The 13,936-nt window shown below is 46.4% G+C and overlaps 1 protein-coding gene across 1 annotated transcript; it reads left to right on the forward strand.

Moving 5' to 3' along the window:
• Positions 1-558: 558 nt before the first annotated feature.
• LOC128453145 (PH and SEC7 domain-containing protein 1) lies at positions 559-13,206 on the forward strand. The gene is made up of 7 exons (XM_053435858.1): positions 559-876; positions 2,145-2,192; positions 10,346-10,454; positions 11,756-12,033; positions 12,116-12,399; positions 12,633-12,870; positions 12,943-13,206. The coding sequence occupies exons 5-7, from the start codon at positions 12,119-12,121 to the stop codon at positions 13,204-13,206; spliced, it is 783 nt and encodes a 260-aa protein (XP_053291833.1). The 5' UTR covers positions 559-876; positions 2,145-2,192; positions 10,346-10,454; positions 11,756-12,033; positions 12,116-12,118.
• Positions 13,207-13,936: the final 730 nt, after the last annotated feature.

Raw genomic sequence — 13,936 nt, forward strand, 5'->3', positions numbered from 1 at the left:
AGAGCCAGAGGAACCTTGGGAACCTGAGGAACCTGAGGAACCTGGGGAACCTGATGAACCTGAGGAACCTTGGGAACCTGGGGAACCTGAGGAATCTGGAGAGCCAGAGGAACCTGAGGAACCTGAGGAACCTGGGGAACCTGATGAACCTGAGGAACCTGAGGAACCTGGGGAACCTGAGGAACCTGAGGAACCTTGGGAACCTGATGAACCTGGGGAACCTGGGGAACCTGAGGAACCCCTTAGTCAGAGGAACCTTGGGAACCTGAGGAACCTGAGGAACCTTGGGAACCTGAGGAACCTGAGGAACCTTGGGAACCTGAGGAACCTGCTGACAATTTACTCTTCACACTGATGTATGTGTTTGTATCTCTCACTGTGTGTCTGTGTGTGTATGTATATCTGTATGAGTGTGTCTATGTGTGTGTTTGCGTGCGTGCGAGTGTGTCAGCGTTTCTGTGTTAGTGTGTTGTTGTGTGCGTGTGTATGTGTGTGTTCGTGTGTGAATTCATTCTGGTGTCTCCGCTCTGACGTTTCCCTACGTCGTCGTGACGTCACCGGAACGATGCGGAAGTCGCAGTCACCGTGGAGAACGTAAACTAATGTCAAGAAACCGCGTAAAAAACAAGAGAAGAAGAAAAGCAGGAAGAAGAGAGGGAAGAAGAAGATAAACAGGAAGAGAGAGAGAAGCTGCTCTTCTTCACCGGCATGTAGCGTTACTCAACTCCCCGTTACTGTTACTCTGCGCTCCGTTACATCTGGCCGCCGGTCGGGGGACCGGTGACCGGCCCGGTTCAGAGAGTCCATCCCGGTTCTTCTCACGGTTTCGCGGATCAGTGAAAGCTGCGAGTCCCGCTTCGTCCCATCCCATGGAGGGTAAGTGACGGGTCCGCGAAATCCCATTGATAAAACCTGGATTTAACATTTCTCTTGAGATCAACCACACCAGACAAAGAGCGGAATAAAACTGAAGGTTCATTCTGATTCAACTCAGTCTCCTGGTTCATTCGGCGGCTTCGCTTCTCCAGTAATCAGACGTTTCCACGGGTAAACCCTCTACTTTCACCGGGCTCCTCTGTTGACGATGCTCGGTTCTTAACGCTGGTCCACCCCGCTCAGCGGGACCAGCACCAAACACAGGTTTCTGTAAAAGTCGATTTCTGTAAAAGAGAGCCGCTGTTTGGTGGATTATACACCGGCCGAACTGTAAAGTGTCTCATTGTGATGTATTAACAGCTTTGAAATAAGGTAAATGGATGTGTTGCTTGGATAAAAACAAAGAGAAACGTTAAAGTGTCGGACTTGTGAAAGGACCTCTGGGTGTTGAGGAGGGGAGCGGGTGTTCCTCGGTTGTTGTGAGTTGTGGATGAAGGTACAGATTGAATGTGAGTGACGGATCAGGGAGGTGAAGGTCAATCCACCGGCTCCAGCAGAGAACGACAAATGAGTTCGTTTGGTTCAGTGATGCTTCTTTTAACTGTTATTATCAATCACATCACAACTTTTCATAATAAACATCTAATCCTTTAAAATCACAAATAACGTGAGAATCTCCGGAGCACGTGATGTGGTCCATCATTAGGATAACATGACCCCTGGTGTACAGGTCACACTCGACCTCCATGTTAGCAGATGGGACATGGACCAACTAAAAAGTCAAAGCAGACGTTAAATAAATGTTCACAGACGGTTTCTGTCATTTCAGATCGTTCTTATCTCACTGATTCAAAGTTTGGTTAGAATTATTTATTTGACGATATAAAAACCGAGTGAGACTGAATCATGATTTGTCGGATGGGTGTGTGGGCGGGACCTTGTTGCCATGGCTCCAGCCCACGATCACAACAGCGCAGACTCTGACTGCAAATTACATCATCACCACCAGGGGGCAGCGTTTGTATCTGAGATATTTTAGCTTCATTTCAGGAGGAAGTGGAGACGCGTAGTCGTCTTTATTCACAGACAATGATCATTTTCAATTTAAATTTGTTTGTTTCTTAAAAATAACGAACTATTTACTGTCACACACACACACACACACACACACACACACACACAGTCGTGTTTTTACTGACAATAATAGAAGAAGAAGAAAAATTAAACCAATTAAACCCTTTAATTGATCTGATCTTCTCTTGTTTCAGACTTCCTGTCATCAGCCCTCCTGTCTGAGTCCAACTCCACAACCTAAGGTAGTGCAACACTGCACATACACACCCACACACATATGCACACATACATACACGCACACACACACACACACACTACCAGTTTGTCGGTGAAGCCTCAGTCGACTTGTGTTGTCTCGACTGGATCCTGATTCAAGCTGTGTGTCATGGTTCACAGTCTCACACAGCGCCTCCTGCAGGATGTTCAGAGTTATTCATCATATAGGGTCAGGGGGAGCTGGAGCCAATCCCAGGTGACATTGGGATTGAGGCGTGTTCCCACTGGACAGGTCACTAGCAAGTCACAGAGACAAACAACCTTTCACTCTCAGTCACAGAGAGTCTCCAGTTCACCTAACAACCTCACACACACAGGGAGAACATGTGAACGCGACCCAACCCCAAGATCCTTCTTCCCCCGAAGAGACCGCGCTAACCACTGCTCCACGTGACGCCTCATTCCTGTAGCATTTCATGAAAAATTACATTGTCATTTTTCTCAACTCTGCAATGAAAATATGACTCAGATTGTTTCACACGATCTCAACACAAGCTCAGTCTGATGCAGACTGTCAGTTTGTAATTTTTAATAATAGTTAAGTCATCTGAGAAAAGAGTGATCGCAGGAAACAAGGTTTATGAGTCGTGGGTATTTTATCAACTTGGAACCAGCATCAGAACCGAGCCGTCCCCGTGAGGCCGCTCAGTGCGACGTGCACCGAATCAGTCTGCTTCACATCAAGTGAAACATCCAGAGACGTCAGTGGGAGGAGCTGCTCTGACACGGGTAAGACCTCACTTTTCATTTATTTTCACAAATGACTATTTAACAATAATTAGTTATACATGAAAAATATCACTGAATGTGTTGGAACTTCAACAGAAAGAAAAATGTCCTCGTCATTAACAGATCCTATTTTTTTAAATGTGTTAATTCAGTTAAACAGTTAATCTGGAACATTAAGCTCGTATGAAGCTGAAAGATAGAGTTGTGATTGGTCCTTCTAAGTTGACGTCATCCTCATGTCACAATGTCTGGCCCCGCCTCACTACAGGGCACTGTGACATCACTGCAGGGGGCGGGGTCAGAAGCGGTCAGGATGAATAATCAGTGTCTGTGATGTAGCTTTGCATGTTGTTGTTTTAAAGCAGCTCCCAGTCCGAGCAGGTCACCTGACCCTTGACCCCCATACTACTGACATACCCCTCTAAGCTATGTGCTGCCATCTGTTAGAGCTGCTCCTCATTGGCTGATGGAGCTCAGGTCTGTAGGCCACGGAGATAGGGATTGGTTGGCAGAGTGCCTGGAAGAAGGGGGCGTGGACATCAGCTGATTGATAGAGATCGGAAGTGGAGGATGGAAGAGGAGGAGGAGGAGGGGGAAGAGGAGGGGGAAGAAGAGGAGGAAGAGGAGGAGCCGGAGGAGGAGAAGCCAAGTAGAGTCGGTAAATCCACAATGAGCCGGTTCTGCTGCAGACAACAAGTGTTCATCAGAGAGAGAACGAAGAGGGCGAGGGAGGATAAAACAAGGTTACTCTCAGCAGAGAGAGCGAGAGAGAGAGAGAGAGAGAGAGAGAGAGAGAGAGAGAGTGACGGGACGAAATAGCGAGGAAGGAAAAGGAGGTTACCACGGCAACTCAAGGGACGTTGCTGCAGCGGCGAGGACTCCAGGACACACAGGTGAGGTTACAGTCTGTGTGTGTCTGTTCGGACTTGTGTTGGTTTCATAAAGATGTGAGTGAGTGAGTGAGTGAGTGGATTGAGCAGTGCATGCTGGGAGGGGGGAGGAGGAGAGGGAGCAGTGGGTGTTGGGGGAATCCTATTAGCAGAGTCCAGGAAAGTAGGGCTAACTGGTCTGATCAGTGTGTGAGCTGCAGAGCTGTGTCAGGAGCGTCTGGTTCTCTGCTGGTCATGTGATCTACATGGAGACTTCTTGGTGCTGCGGTTCGTCGGTGGCGACTTTGATTCCGGCTGTAAACTGAGGACAGAGTTCAACCTCTGATAACAGCCTCCACCTGTCAGTGTGTGTGACGCTGCTTCAGTAACCAGACTTCATCCAGGAAAACCTGAACGTTCAGCTCAGTGAAAAATAACAGGATTCAGATAAAAACAACACCGAAACAATTCATACATGATCCCAACAGGTGACTCTTCTGTTGATCTGTGAAGCGTTGCAGCTCCACAGTCTAAACCTCCCACTCAGAACCGACGTGAGGATGTGATGATTAACCACGGGTCACTGAACGCCTCAGCATGGTCTGAAATCTGTCTCATTTACAAAACACACCTCTTTATTTACGTTCTGCCATTTGAGTTTCAGTGTCGATGTCACGTTGATAGATTTGTCGTCACTCAGTCCAGCTCATCCCTCCACCTGCAAATTCCTGTGCATTATAAATACCAAACAAACTAACCATATCACACACCTACGATTCAAACACATTATAAAACTCAAACACAGATTCTGATGTGAGAGACTCGGCTGATTTCCATCAGTCGGACTCGTGTTGCTTCCTCGGCTCATTATTCACATATTTCATGGGATGAAATCTTCAACAGACAAAGTCGTTGATGTGGTCCACAGCGGAGAAGAGAATCACGTTTGTTTTCCAGCCTCCAAATCAGAGACTTGTGTAAACTGATCTTGTTTTTAGTTTGAACAGAAACAGAGACTTTTGCAAACGATGACGCCCACGTTCTCTTCCTGATTGGTTCTTATCAGTCACATGACTCGACTCCCAGCGGTGAACACGAAGCGTCGCTAACACTTCGCTCAGAGAAAATAAAGCTCTGCTCTGACTCGTCACCATCACTGCTCCGCCTTCAGAGGAGTTTCTGTTACAAAGCAACCAAAGGCCGAGGAGGCGATCTACTTCCTGTTTACATCACATGACCAGTGTATGTGAATGGTAGGGGTGGAAATATCCAGGCACCTCTCGATTAAATTCCTATTCAGAGATCTGTGATTCGATTATAGAACAATTATAGATGCAATGAATTTTATTTCTATACATGATTTATTTCCCATCACTGTGACTAGAGCTGTGCATCTTCACTAGCCTCATGGTTTTTGCTTTAATCGGTATTTTAGACTGTTACTGTTATTACAAGTGTTTCATTTGCAAAATAAGCTTTTTACTAAAAAAAATCTGACTCCAACCGTCAGTTTACAAAATGGTCAGTGATCTCCACATGGATTTGACTTCATTCAGACTTGTGAGCTGCATCTTTAGTCTTTACTGTATCAGTGTGGCTCCCCCTAGCAGCATGGAGGAGCATTACTCCGCTTATCAATAAGAGAATCTGCTCTTCTGATGTTTATTAATCATCACACTTTGAACGGATCTTTATAAAAACCTGATGAAATACTATTTATGTTCATAGATAAATAGGGTGATGCCTCACACAAACTGATAACCACATGTAGTGAGTTGTTAATCGATGTCGGATAATGAATTATGATCGTTCTGGTCATTTTAACCCTGATGTGTGTGTGTAGCAGATGAACTACGTGCACACGTGTTTAAATACTTGTCATAGACTCTAAAGCTAATCAACAAACTGTTCAGGACATAAAAACTGATAAGTGTCTGTTTATTGTTAAAGTGAAAAGTAGCACAGGTCAGCTGGACAGTGGAGGAGGACACTCCGACAAAGACGAGCGGATGTTTAATGAGCGTCCTGATCCTGGAGCAGCGCTGGTTATGCAGCGGCAGGACATCGCTCTGACTCTGCACCAATGCAGAATCGTCCAAGTCGAAAAAACGATAAATTCCCCCCGTTTAATATTAAATCAATACGGTTTGACTCTTAGTCCAGAAGGATTTCTTCCTACATTCAGCAGATGAGACAGTTTGTACAAAGGCCCTAGTTTCTCACCTGAGCCCACTACAAGCTGCTTTTCTATTAATAGACAAATCAAACTCACACGTGTCACTTGGCGCCTGCTGGCCCACATATTCCTGCCGCCATGTTGGAGGGTAGCCAAGGACATGAATGGACTTTTAATTACCACAGTATTTAATCTTATCAGAGGGTAAGGAGGACTCAAGTGGTCTGAAAGGCAGAGAACCAGAACAGCAACTTTTTGTATTCTTTACAGATCGTTATAAATTAAAAGGAACTTAGTTAGTACCCCGCTCCAGCGCTGTTTGTCATATATTCTTGTGATTGCAAAATGTTTGGAATAAACCTCCTCACATATCACTATGAACCCTATCAGAACACTTACCCTAGAACTTCTTTAGAGACCACGACAACTTTGAAAGGACTTCTCAAACCTCAGTGTCCTTCAGAGCCTCCTCAACTATCCTAAAGCTGCTTCAGTGACTGGACAGCCTGGACCTCCACAATACCCTCAAGAACCACTAGAGCCTCTTAAAGAAAACATCCACATCCTAAATGAAAAATTATATTTTCTTATTAACCATGAGAACATTTTTAAAGAATCAGTTTTGGACTCATCATTAACATGTCGAGCATTTAAAGATTCCCTAAAAAAAACTAAAGCACAATTGAAACATCCTAAATGTTCCCTTGAATCTTTTCAATTTAACCTCTTCAGGGATTCATTCATCCTCAGTGATCATTAGAATCTTCTCAACTAACCTAGATCTTCCACCAAACAAATCCTCTAAAGGACCACAAGAACCTTGTGGCCAACCTCAAAGAGACTGTTAGAACCTGCTGAAGGACCACGGCCCACGAGAACCCTCTAAGGGCCGCTCGGCCTCATCGGTCGCTCTTCTCTTTCCGAAACGGAGGGGCACTTGTGATTGAGTCAGTTAATTGTATGAGCTTTGATTCTCGGGCTCTATCCTCCAGTAACTGCTGTACATATTTTGGAATAAAAAAATAAGAGGTTCTTGATGAACTACAGACTCAGCAGGTAATTTCACATTAAATACACTGCAACAAAACACACAACATGAAAGATTATGGGTTCGGATGTAAGTTTGAGAGTGTGTATGTGTGAGAAAGAGCATTCTTCTGCAGGAGTTTAGGAGTTTCGATTACTTGGATTTGTGTAGGAAGTAGTTAATCAGCTACTTTCTTTTGTGGAATAAAATAAATAATATTAACTTTGTTAATATTATTTGTCTTTGTGCTGCAGGTTGAAGACACGATAAGCAGATGGAGAATAGACCAGCATGTATAGTCCGGATTCTGATCCCAATCAACGACATTTAATGAATACCTTCATGGGTTCCAGAAGGTCCTGGGGCCCATTGTGCAAATAGCGAGGGCCCACGGAAACAGAAGATCTGGACTTTGAGGTGACTGAGTTGCCAGCATGTCCCAGGCAGGTAAAGTCCTTCACCTGTACGTTGAGGTGAGGTCTGTCGATGAGGAGGAAGGGCAGGTTCTTGAAGGAGGAAATAGTGGATCTAGCCACCTGACTCTTTCGTGCCAAGATGTCCTCCCTCACTCCCAGAGGAGCTCCACTCACTCTAGTCCAAACCGCAGCCCAGATCTTTCACCAATTACTCGGCATCACACCGGGCGCGGGACTGAAAGCTTACCCCCTTCCAAGTCCTCGTCCAGGCACTCCGTCAGCTTCCAACTTCAAAACCCAGACGCAACAGGATCTCCTACACAGTTCCATCGGCAGAATGTGTTAAATGATGAATTTTCTCAGTTACTCCAGGTCATTTCACCTGGAATGACCGGTCCAGGCCGGCATGGATCACTGGGACGCGCCCATTCATCTGACATGGATCCCTACCAGGAAAGGTTACCGATCTCGCCATCTTCTATATCCTCTGGGAGGCTGACTGTACCCACCACACCCACCACCAACCGTAGGTCCTATGATATCCAGGCGGTGGAGGGTGAGGACGGAAGGACATCTGTGGTGACCTATGGCTACATAGAAAAAGCAAACATTCATAGCATGGGAAGCCAGCGTGAGTTGGACAACCCTTTAAATAGAATGGAGGGGCAAACACTACCTGCCCATCTCTGTAAAAGACTGAGTGACCCAGTGTCGTGCAAGGGTCAGCCAGCATGGGGGGACCCTTACACTAATCACCCCAACCCGTCTCATTATCAGGGTACGCAGGGCTCCCCTCACCCGCAGAGGGCTACTTTGGATGCTGTAGCCACCTACAGAGCCTGGGAGGAGTTCGGATCCTCAGAAATCAGGCGACAATGTGGCAGTCACGGCCCAAACAACTGCAGCCCAACTCTGCCACGGCACTACCAATCCCCTCGCTGCAGGTCCTGGGGGGGGTCCCCCGTCCTGACCCGAAGCACCCACACCCTGCCATCCAAGTTGCAGCTCTTGGAGATGGACAGGGGAATCTGCCGTAGTGCAGTTAATGGGCTACCCCGAAGTCCAGCCTCTGACCACCTGTGTGCCCACACTGGTTACTCCTCCCACTCAGTGGTTCCAACCTCAACCTTATACTCGCATGGCCTGCCTCAGAGCCATCAGAGGCCATGGACAGGGGATGAGAGCCCCAGGTTGTCCAGCAAATTTCATCCACCTTTACCTGCGGGGAGACCCACAGACATCCAACATGAGATCCCATCTAGATCACCCCCCCTCAGCAACCAGCACAGGACTGGCCACCAAACAAGTGGAAACTCCCACCACTGTGTTGACACTAGCTATAATGCTAAAGACAGTAAACAGTACTGTGCTCACAATATGTCAACTTTTCCCAGCAAGAGTCACTCCAAACCATTACACTGTAGTAGCAGAACCAGGGATGCAGTTGTGGGCAGGAGAAGTGTCTCCCCCTCCTTACATGCTGAAGTGGCTTGTACGTTAGCTGTGGAGGCTACCAAATTGTCCAGTACTCATGTGTCTCCCTCGCCTACACCTTCTCCAGCTGAGTCACTGAGGTCAGAGAGTCCAAAGATGGTGGCATCATTCCTAAAAGAATCCCAACCATATGCCTCTCTTCAAGGTCAAGTCTCCCCTGAACCTCTGTCGGGGGACAACCAGAACCACAAATGGAAAACAGACAAACCGATACCTCAAACCAGACTAGGACAGGCCTCCCCCCTCTTGTCCCAGACAGGCCTCTCTTCCTCAGCATCTCCAGCTTTACAGGCTAGGCTGCAGAGAGTTACTACTTCTCAATCTCCAGCTTTAGACCCACAGCAACAACGGAGTTCATCACTAAGTAAAGACATGTCCTCCCTGCACCGCTACCAGCCACCACAGTACACTGGAGGCCGCAAAGCACCCGGTATGGAGCTGAGGCAGCAGAACAACCTCTTCAATAGATCACCTGAACTCTGCAGGAGACTTCTCTCCAGCCAAAACACAGACGCTTTGCCTGTGAGCTGGACCTCCAGGCACCAGGAGTGGAGGGACACTGGACCAGTCCAAGACAGGGACGAACTCTGTGATCAAGACTACAGACAGACAAACTGTAAAGTTTACACTCCAAGCAAGAAGGAGAATCACAGGATTGATAGAGAAAACAAAGAAGTCATAACGTCAGTGCAGGGGAACCAGAGGTCAGTTGAAGGCGTATCCATGGATCACAGGGAGGAGGTTCAGGACCACAGTGGGGCTGGTGGGACGTCTTCTCAGAGCTCCAGTGGGGTGACAGGCAGCGTGGGAGACAGTTTCCAGCTGGAGAGAAACGACAGTCTGTTCCCTGAAACCTCGAGCCAGTCGAGCCACGACACGACCGACACGGGCTCTGGGATGCAGGTCGGCTGCACAGCGGGATGATGTGGGGGTGGTTGTATTTACATGCAGCCAAACCCTGTGTGTGTGGGAAGCTCTGAAAAGAGTGGCGTGATGTTATCTGTCTGTCTTCAGAGCTGAACAATAAAAGTTAAAGTCATGGTCTGATGTCATATTTACATCATAACAATATGTTCATCCTCATCATTCGATTCTATTTCATCAGCCTCTGTTCATTTCTAAGACAAATGAGTTTGTACAGCGTTAATGATCAGAACATGAACACAGAGATGATTTGCTTGGTTAACTATACGTTCCATTGGGCTTTGCAGCAAAGACTCATGGGATATTTGAGTTCAAACATCTGTTTTTATTGGAACACCAGAACAAGCATAACATAAATATAAAAATATAATGGATACGATAATAATAATAATAATGAACTATACACTTCAAAGTGTGTCTGTTGTAAAGCTCTGTCTCCTACAGTAGAACAAGCGTTGTCACCGTGTTTTGTTTCCTCCTACAGTCGGACAGCGGCTCAGCTTCGACTGCTTCCTCGCGCTCGCAGAAGATCGCCCAGGCCAAGTGGGACTTCCTGTTTGGAGGCCAGGGGGAGGAGCCTCGCTGCTGTCGAGGTGAGTGAGACAGATCAACGTCTTTTCATCTGGGCTCACATTTGTTTTGATGTTCTTTTTTCAGAACAGAATGAATATGCATTCAAATGATTGGTGAATAAACCAACACTTGAACACCATCCACTGTGTAAAAGTTGATATTGTTATAATTATTTTTGAAATAGACAGTGAGTCTAAAATGGGTTTATTATTCTTCTTTTCAGCACAGTTTCAAGTTGAAATTGCTGAAGTTTCAAGTATTTATCCATTCAATGAAATGAACAAAATTCTTCATTGTTGTGGTATGTGGACAGCAGCAGTAATAATGTGTTGATATTGATATCAACAGCAGTATATATATATATGTCTATTGCTTCTTTTAGCAGGTTATTGTATTGTTTCTTCTCTCCATTAAGTAAACAAGCAGCTTCACCAGCTCCCACTCTTCTTCTAAGCCAATTAGCTAAATCCTAACATCAGCGAGAACACGGCTCAGTTCATGACTCTACTCACGAGCATCACTACAAACCAGCACTCACTTCTGGTTCTGTGTTCAGGACGCTGTTGTACTGATCTGGAGTCTGTGGAAGTCTGTTGCCTGGTAAAACTGAACTCGCTGATTAATCATCATAGACCAAAAAGTGAATGATTGAATCTCATGTATTTAATCAGTTGAAGGTGTCACGTCGACCCACCTCTCAGAAACTTGATGATATTTCATATTTAACTTATCATTACAATCTTACATTAACTTGAGTAAAGGAATCAGTTCAGTCATATTTTCTCTCTGTACTTTACCGTTAGTTTTCTTAACAGATTTGTTAATTTTTCCTTCCTAGAAATGAGAAAACACTTTAATTGCAAAGTGCTCATGAGGCTACCCCCCCCCCCCCCCCCCGAAGACAATGTGGAGCCTCGTTAGTTTGATTGACAGTTGATGGCACGTTCCTTATTCACATTCTTTTCCTTCAGATTCACTTGAAACATTTGAAATTGGAAACATTGAAATTTAAGTGACATGATGTATTGATCATGATCTTAATACTAGAGAAATATATTGATTGGCTCTGGTACAGAATGAATGTGGTTTGTTATAGATGAACATTTTCATTTAAAATGTTCATCAAATTAGGTTTGGATGAGTGTAGATATACATATGTATAAAACTGTATCATCGGCATATAGATGCATCTTCACCTGCTTAACTGGATGATTTCCTCCAGTCCTCATTTAAACAAGTTGATACAGGAATGAATCTATTATAGATCCCAACTTCGGACTTTATTAGTCACAGTAAATATTGTTATGTTTCTTTCCTTTAGCTGAAGAATCATCCTCAACGCCACTGACCAGTGGCTTTCCCAGCCCCACCCCTCCCTCCTCCCTACATCTGAAAACAGCTAATCAGAGGAGGGGGCGGGACAACCAGGGTCCAAAGTTTTCCCATCACAAAGTGCGGCAGGTCGAGGTGGAGCTGGTGACGCCTTACCTCACAGGCACCAACCGGGAGACGGGTATCATCCGCCGGAGCATTAAATACTCTGAAACTGATCTGGACGCTGTTCCGCTGCGCTGCTACAGAGAAACCGACCTGGACGAGGTGACCTGGTCTCATCCGCTGTTATTTCATCTGGACATTTTTGAATGTTCATGCATGATCAATATTTATAATGACCTTACAGGTGATGCGGGCGGAGGCGGAGTCAGCAGAGGAGGCAGAGGCGGACTCGGCCTTTGGGAGTAACCGCAGCGTCCAGGCAAACTACAGCCTCAGCCCCGCTGACGCCCCCCCGAAACCCCGGACAGGACGAAGGGAGGAGGGGGAGGAAGAGGAGGAGGAAGAAGAGGAGGAGGAGGAGGAGGAGGAAGTAGTGGTGAGCTGGGCCAGTGTCAGGATGCTAGGAGACAAACAGAGACAAAGAGCCACTAAAGACGAGGACGAGGTGTTCGGTCTGCTGCTGAAGGGGTGAGAGCTCAAAAACACATCAGACATAAATCAGAAGGTTTGTATTTTACACAGAGTTCATCCTTCACATTTAGTCCTTATTGATGGATTCACATACAAGTGGTCCAGATACCAGATCAAACATTTGATCCTAGCTTCATGAGTCTTGTTGTCTGGAGTTCCCTGTGACCACATCTTGACTTCCTAAGGCCTCAGCACCACAGACGTTAAAGTTCAGTTTGTTTCCTTTTCAGGCCGTCGGAGGCTTCGACCGAAAACCACGGAGGCCTCAAGTCTCCGATCTCTGTGGGCAGCCCCCGCCGACCCTCCGACAGCAACCTCGACTCCTTCAGCCGCCATTTTGAAAGCATCATGGAGTCTCACCGGGCCAAAGGCACCTCGTACAGTAGCCTGGACAGTGTCGACCTGCTGACCTCTGGATCCACGTCCGTGTTCACCTTTGACCTGCCGACCCTCACCCCAGAGATCCAGGTAGGATCATCAGCACACGAATCACCAGTCGTGTTATGACCACAGAGCTAACACTGCTGTGTCTGTGTTCAGAGTCAGATTTGCGACAGCGCCAAGCAGATCATCGAGCTGAGCTTCGCCCCGCTGGCCCGCCCAGACCCGGTCTCCACCTCAGAGACGTCTCGCTCCGACATCAGCCTCGGTGCCTCGGTGGCCCGGCTCCGAGCGCGGTCCGGAGACGACACTGGCCCTCCGGTCCGCTCCAGGTCAGAGAAGGATTCGTGGCGTCGCTCCAACCTCAAAGATGGCTTCCGAAAGGCGAGCTCGGCCCCGTCCCTCCACAGCAGCCCCAGGTGAGTCAGAGCTGGTGTCGACCCCAGCAGGGGGCGCCCCGGAGCCTCGGGTCATCTGTGTGGTGTTGGTTTGGTTCAATGCACATGAAAGAGGGTAAATACACTAAGGCTGGAGGTCAATTAATTATCATAATTTGTACTAAGAACAACAATGAAAAGAAATATTAAAGCCACAGAAAAACCTGTAAATTAGGTTTGAAGCATCGTTTCTTTTTATTTAATTTTAATCTGTGTATTTTCAGCTCTTTTGAATGAACTCAAACCTCGAATTCTGCGTCTTGTTCTGGATAAAGTTTGTAGACGCAGATACTGATGTTTCTGTGATTGGATGATATCAGCTGATAAACTCAGGCTTTGATTTAAAGGAGAAAGATCCACATGATTCCAGTGGACACTTAGAATAGTGACAATCAGAGATTTGTTGTTTTCTTTATTCCAAACACATTTTAGAGCAGTGATTTTCACCCAGCGTGCCGTGAGAGATCGTGAGGACTGATGTGGGAAATTATCTAATATCTAGTGTTGCACCGATGATTCGCCTCGTTTACCGAAATCGTCACATCGGTAATAATCAAGACTTTCACCGATATCAGTGGCCGATGTTCATTGGTATTTGTGGTTAAACCGCTGGGCACGTGCCGCGGCTGGTGTGCCCCAGAATTTTGTAAATGTAAAAAATGTGCAAATCACTGTTTGAGTGAATCCTGCTGCAGTAACATGGTTCAGCCACATGA

The sequence above is a fragment of the Pleuronectes platessa genome, chromosome 12 (assembly GCF_947347685.1).
Source record: "Pleuronectes platessa chromosome 12, fPlePla1.1, whole genome shotgun sequence".
Lineage (NCBI taxonomy): Eukaryota > Metazoa > Chordata > Actinopteri > Pleuronectiformes > Pleuronectidae > Pleuronectes > Pleuronectes platessa.

Excerpts from the sequence above, each read along its gene's own strand:
- LOC128453145 (XM_053435858.1), top strand. The coding sequence starts at position 12,119 with ATGCGGGCGGAGGCGGAGTCAGCAGAGGAGGCAGAGGCGGACTCGGCC. Across the intron at positions 12,400-12,632 it reads TTCGGTCTGCTGCTGAAGGG|GCCGTCGGAGGCTTCGACCG; the intron begins GTGAGAGCTCAA and ends TTTCCTTTTCAG. Across the intron at positions 12,871-12,942 it reads CCCTCACCCCAGAGATCCAG|AGTCAGATTTGCGACAGCGC; the intron begins GTAGGATCATCA and ends GTCTGTGTTCAG.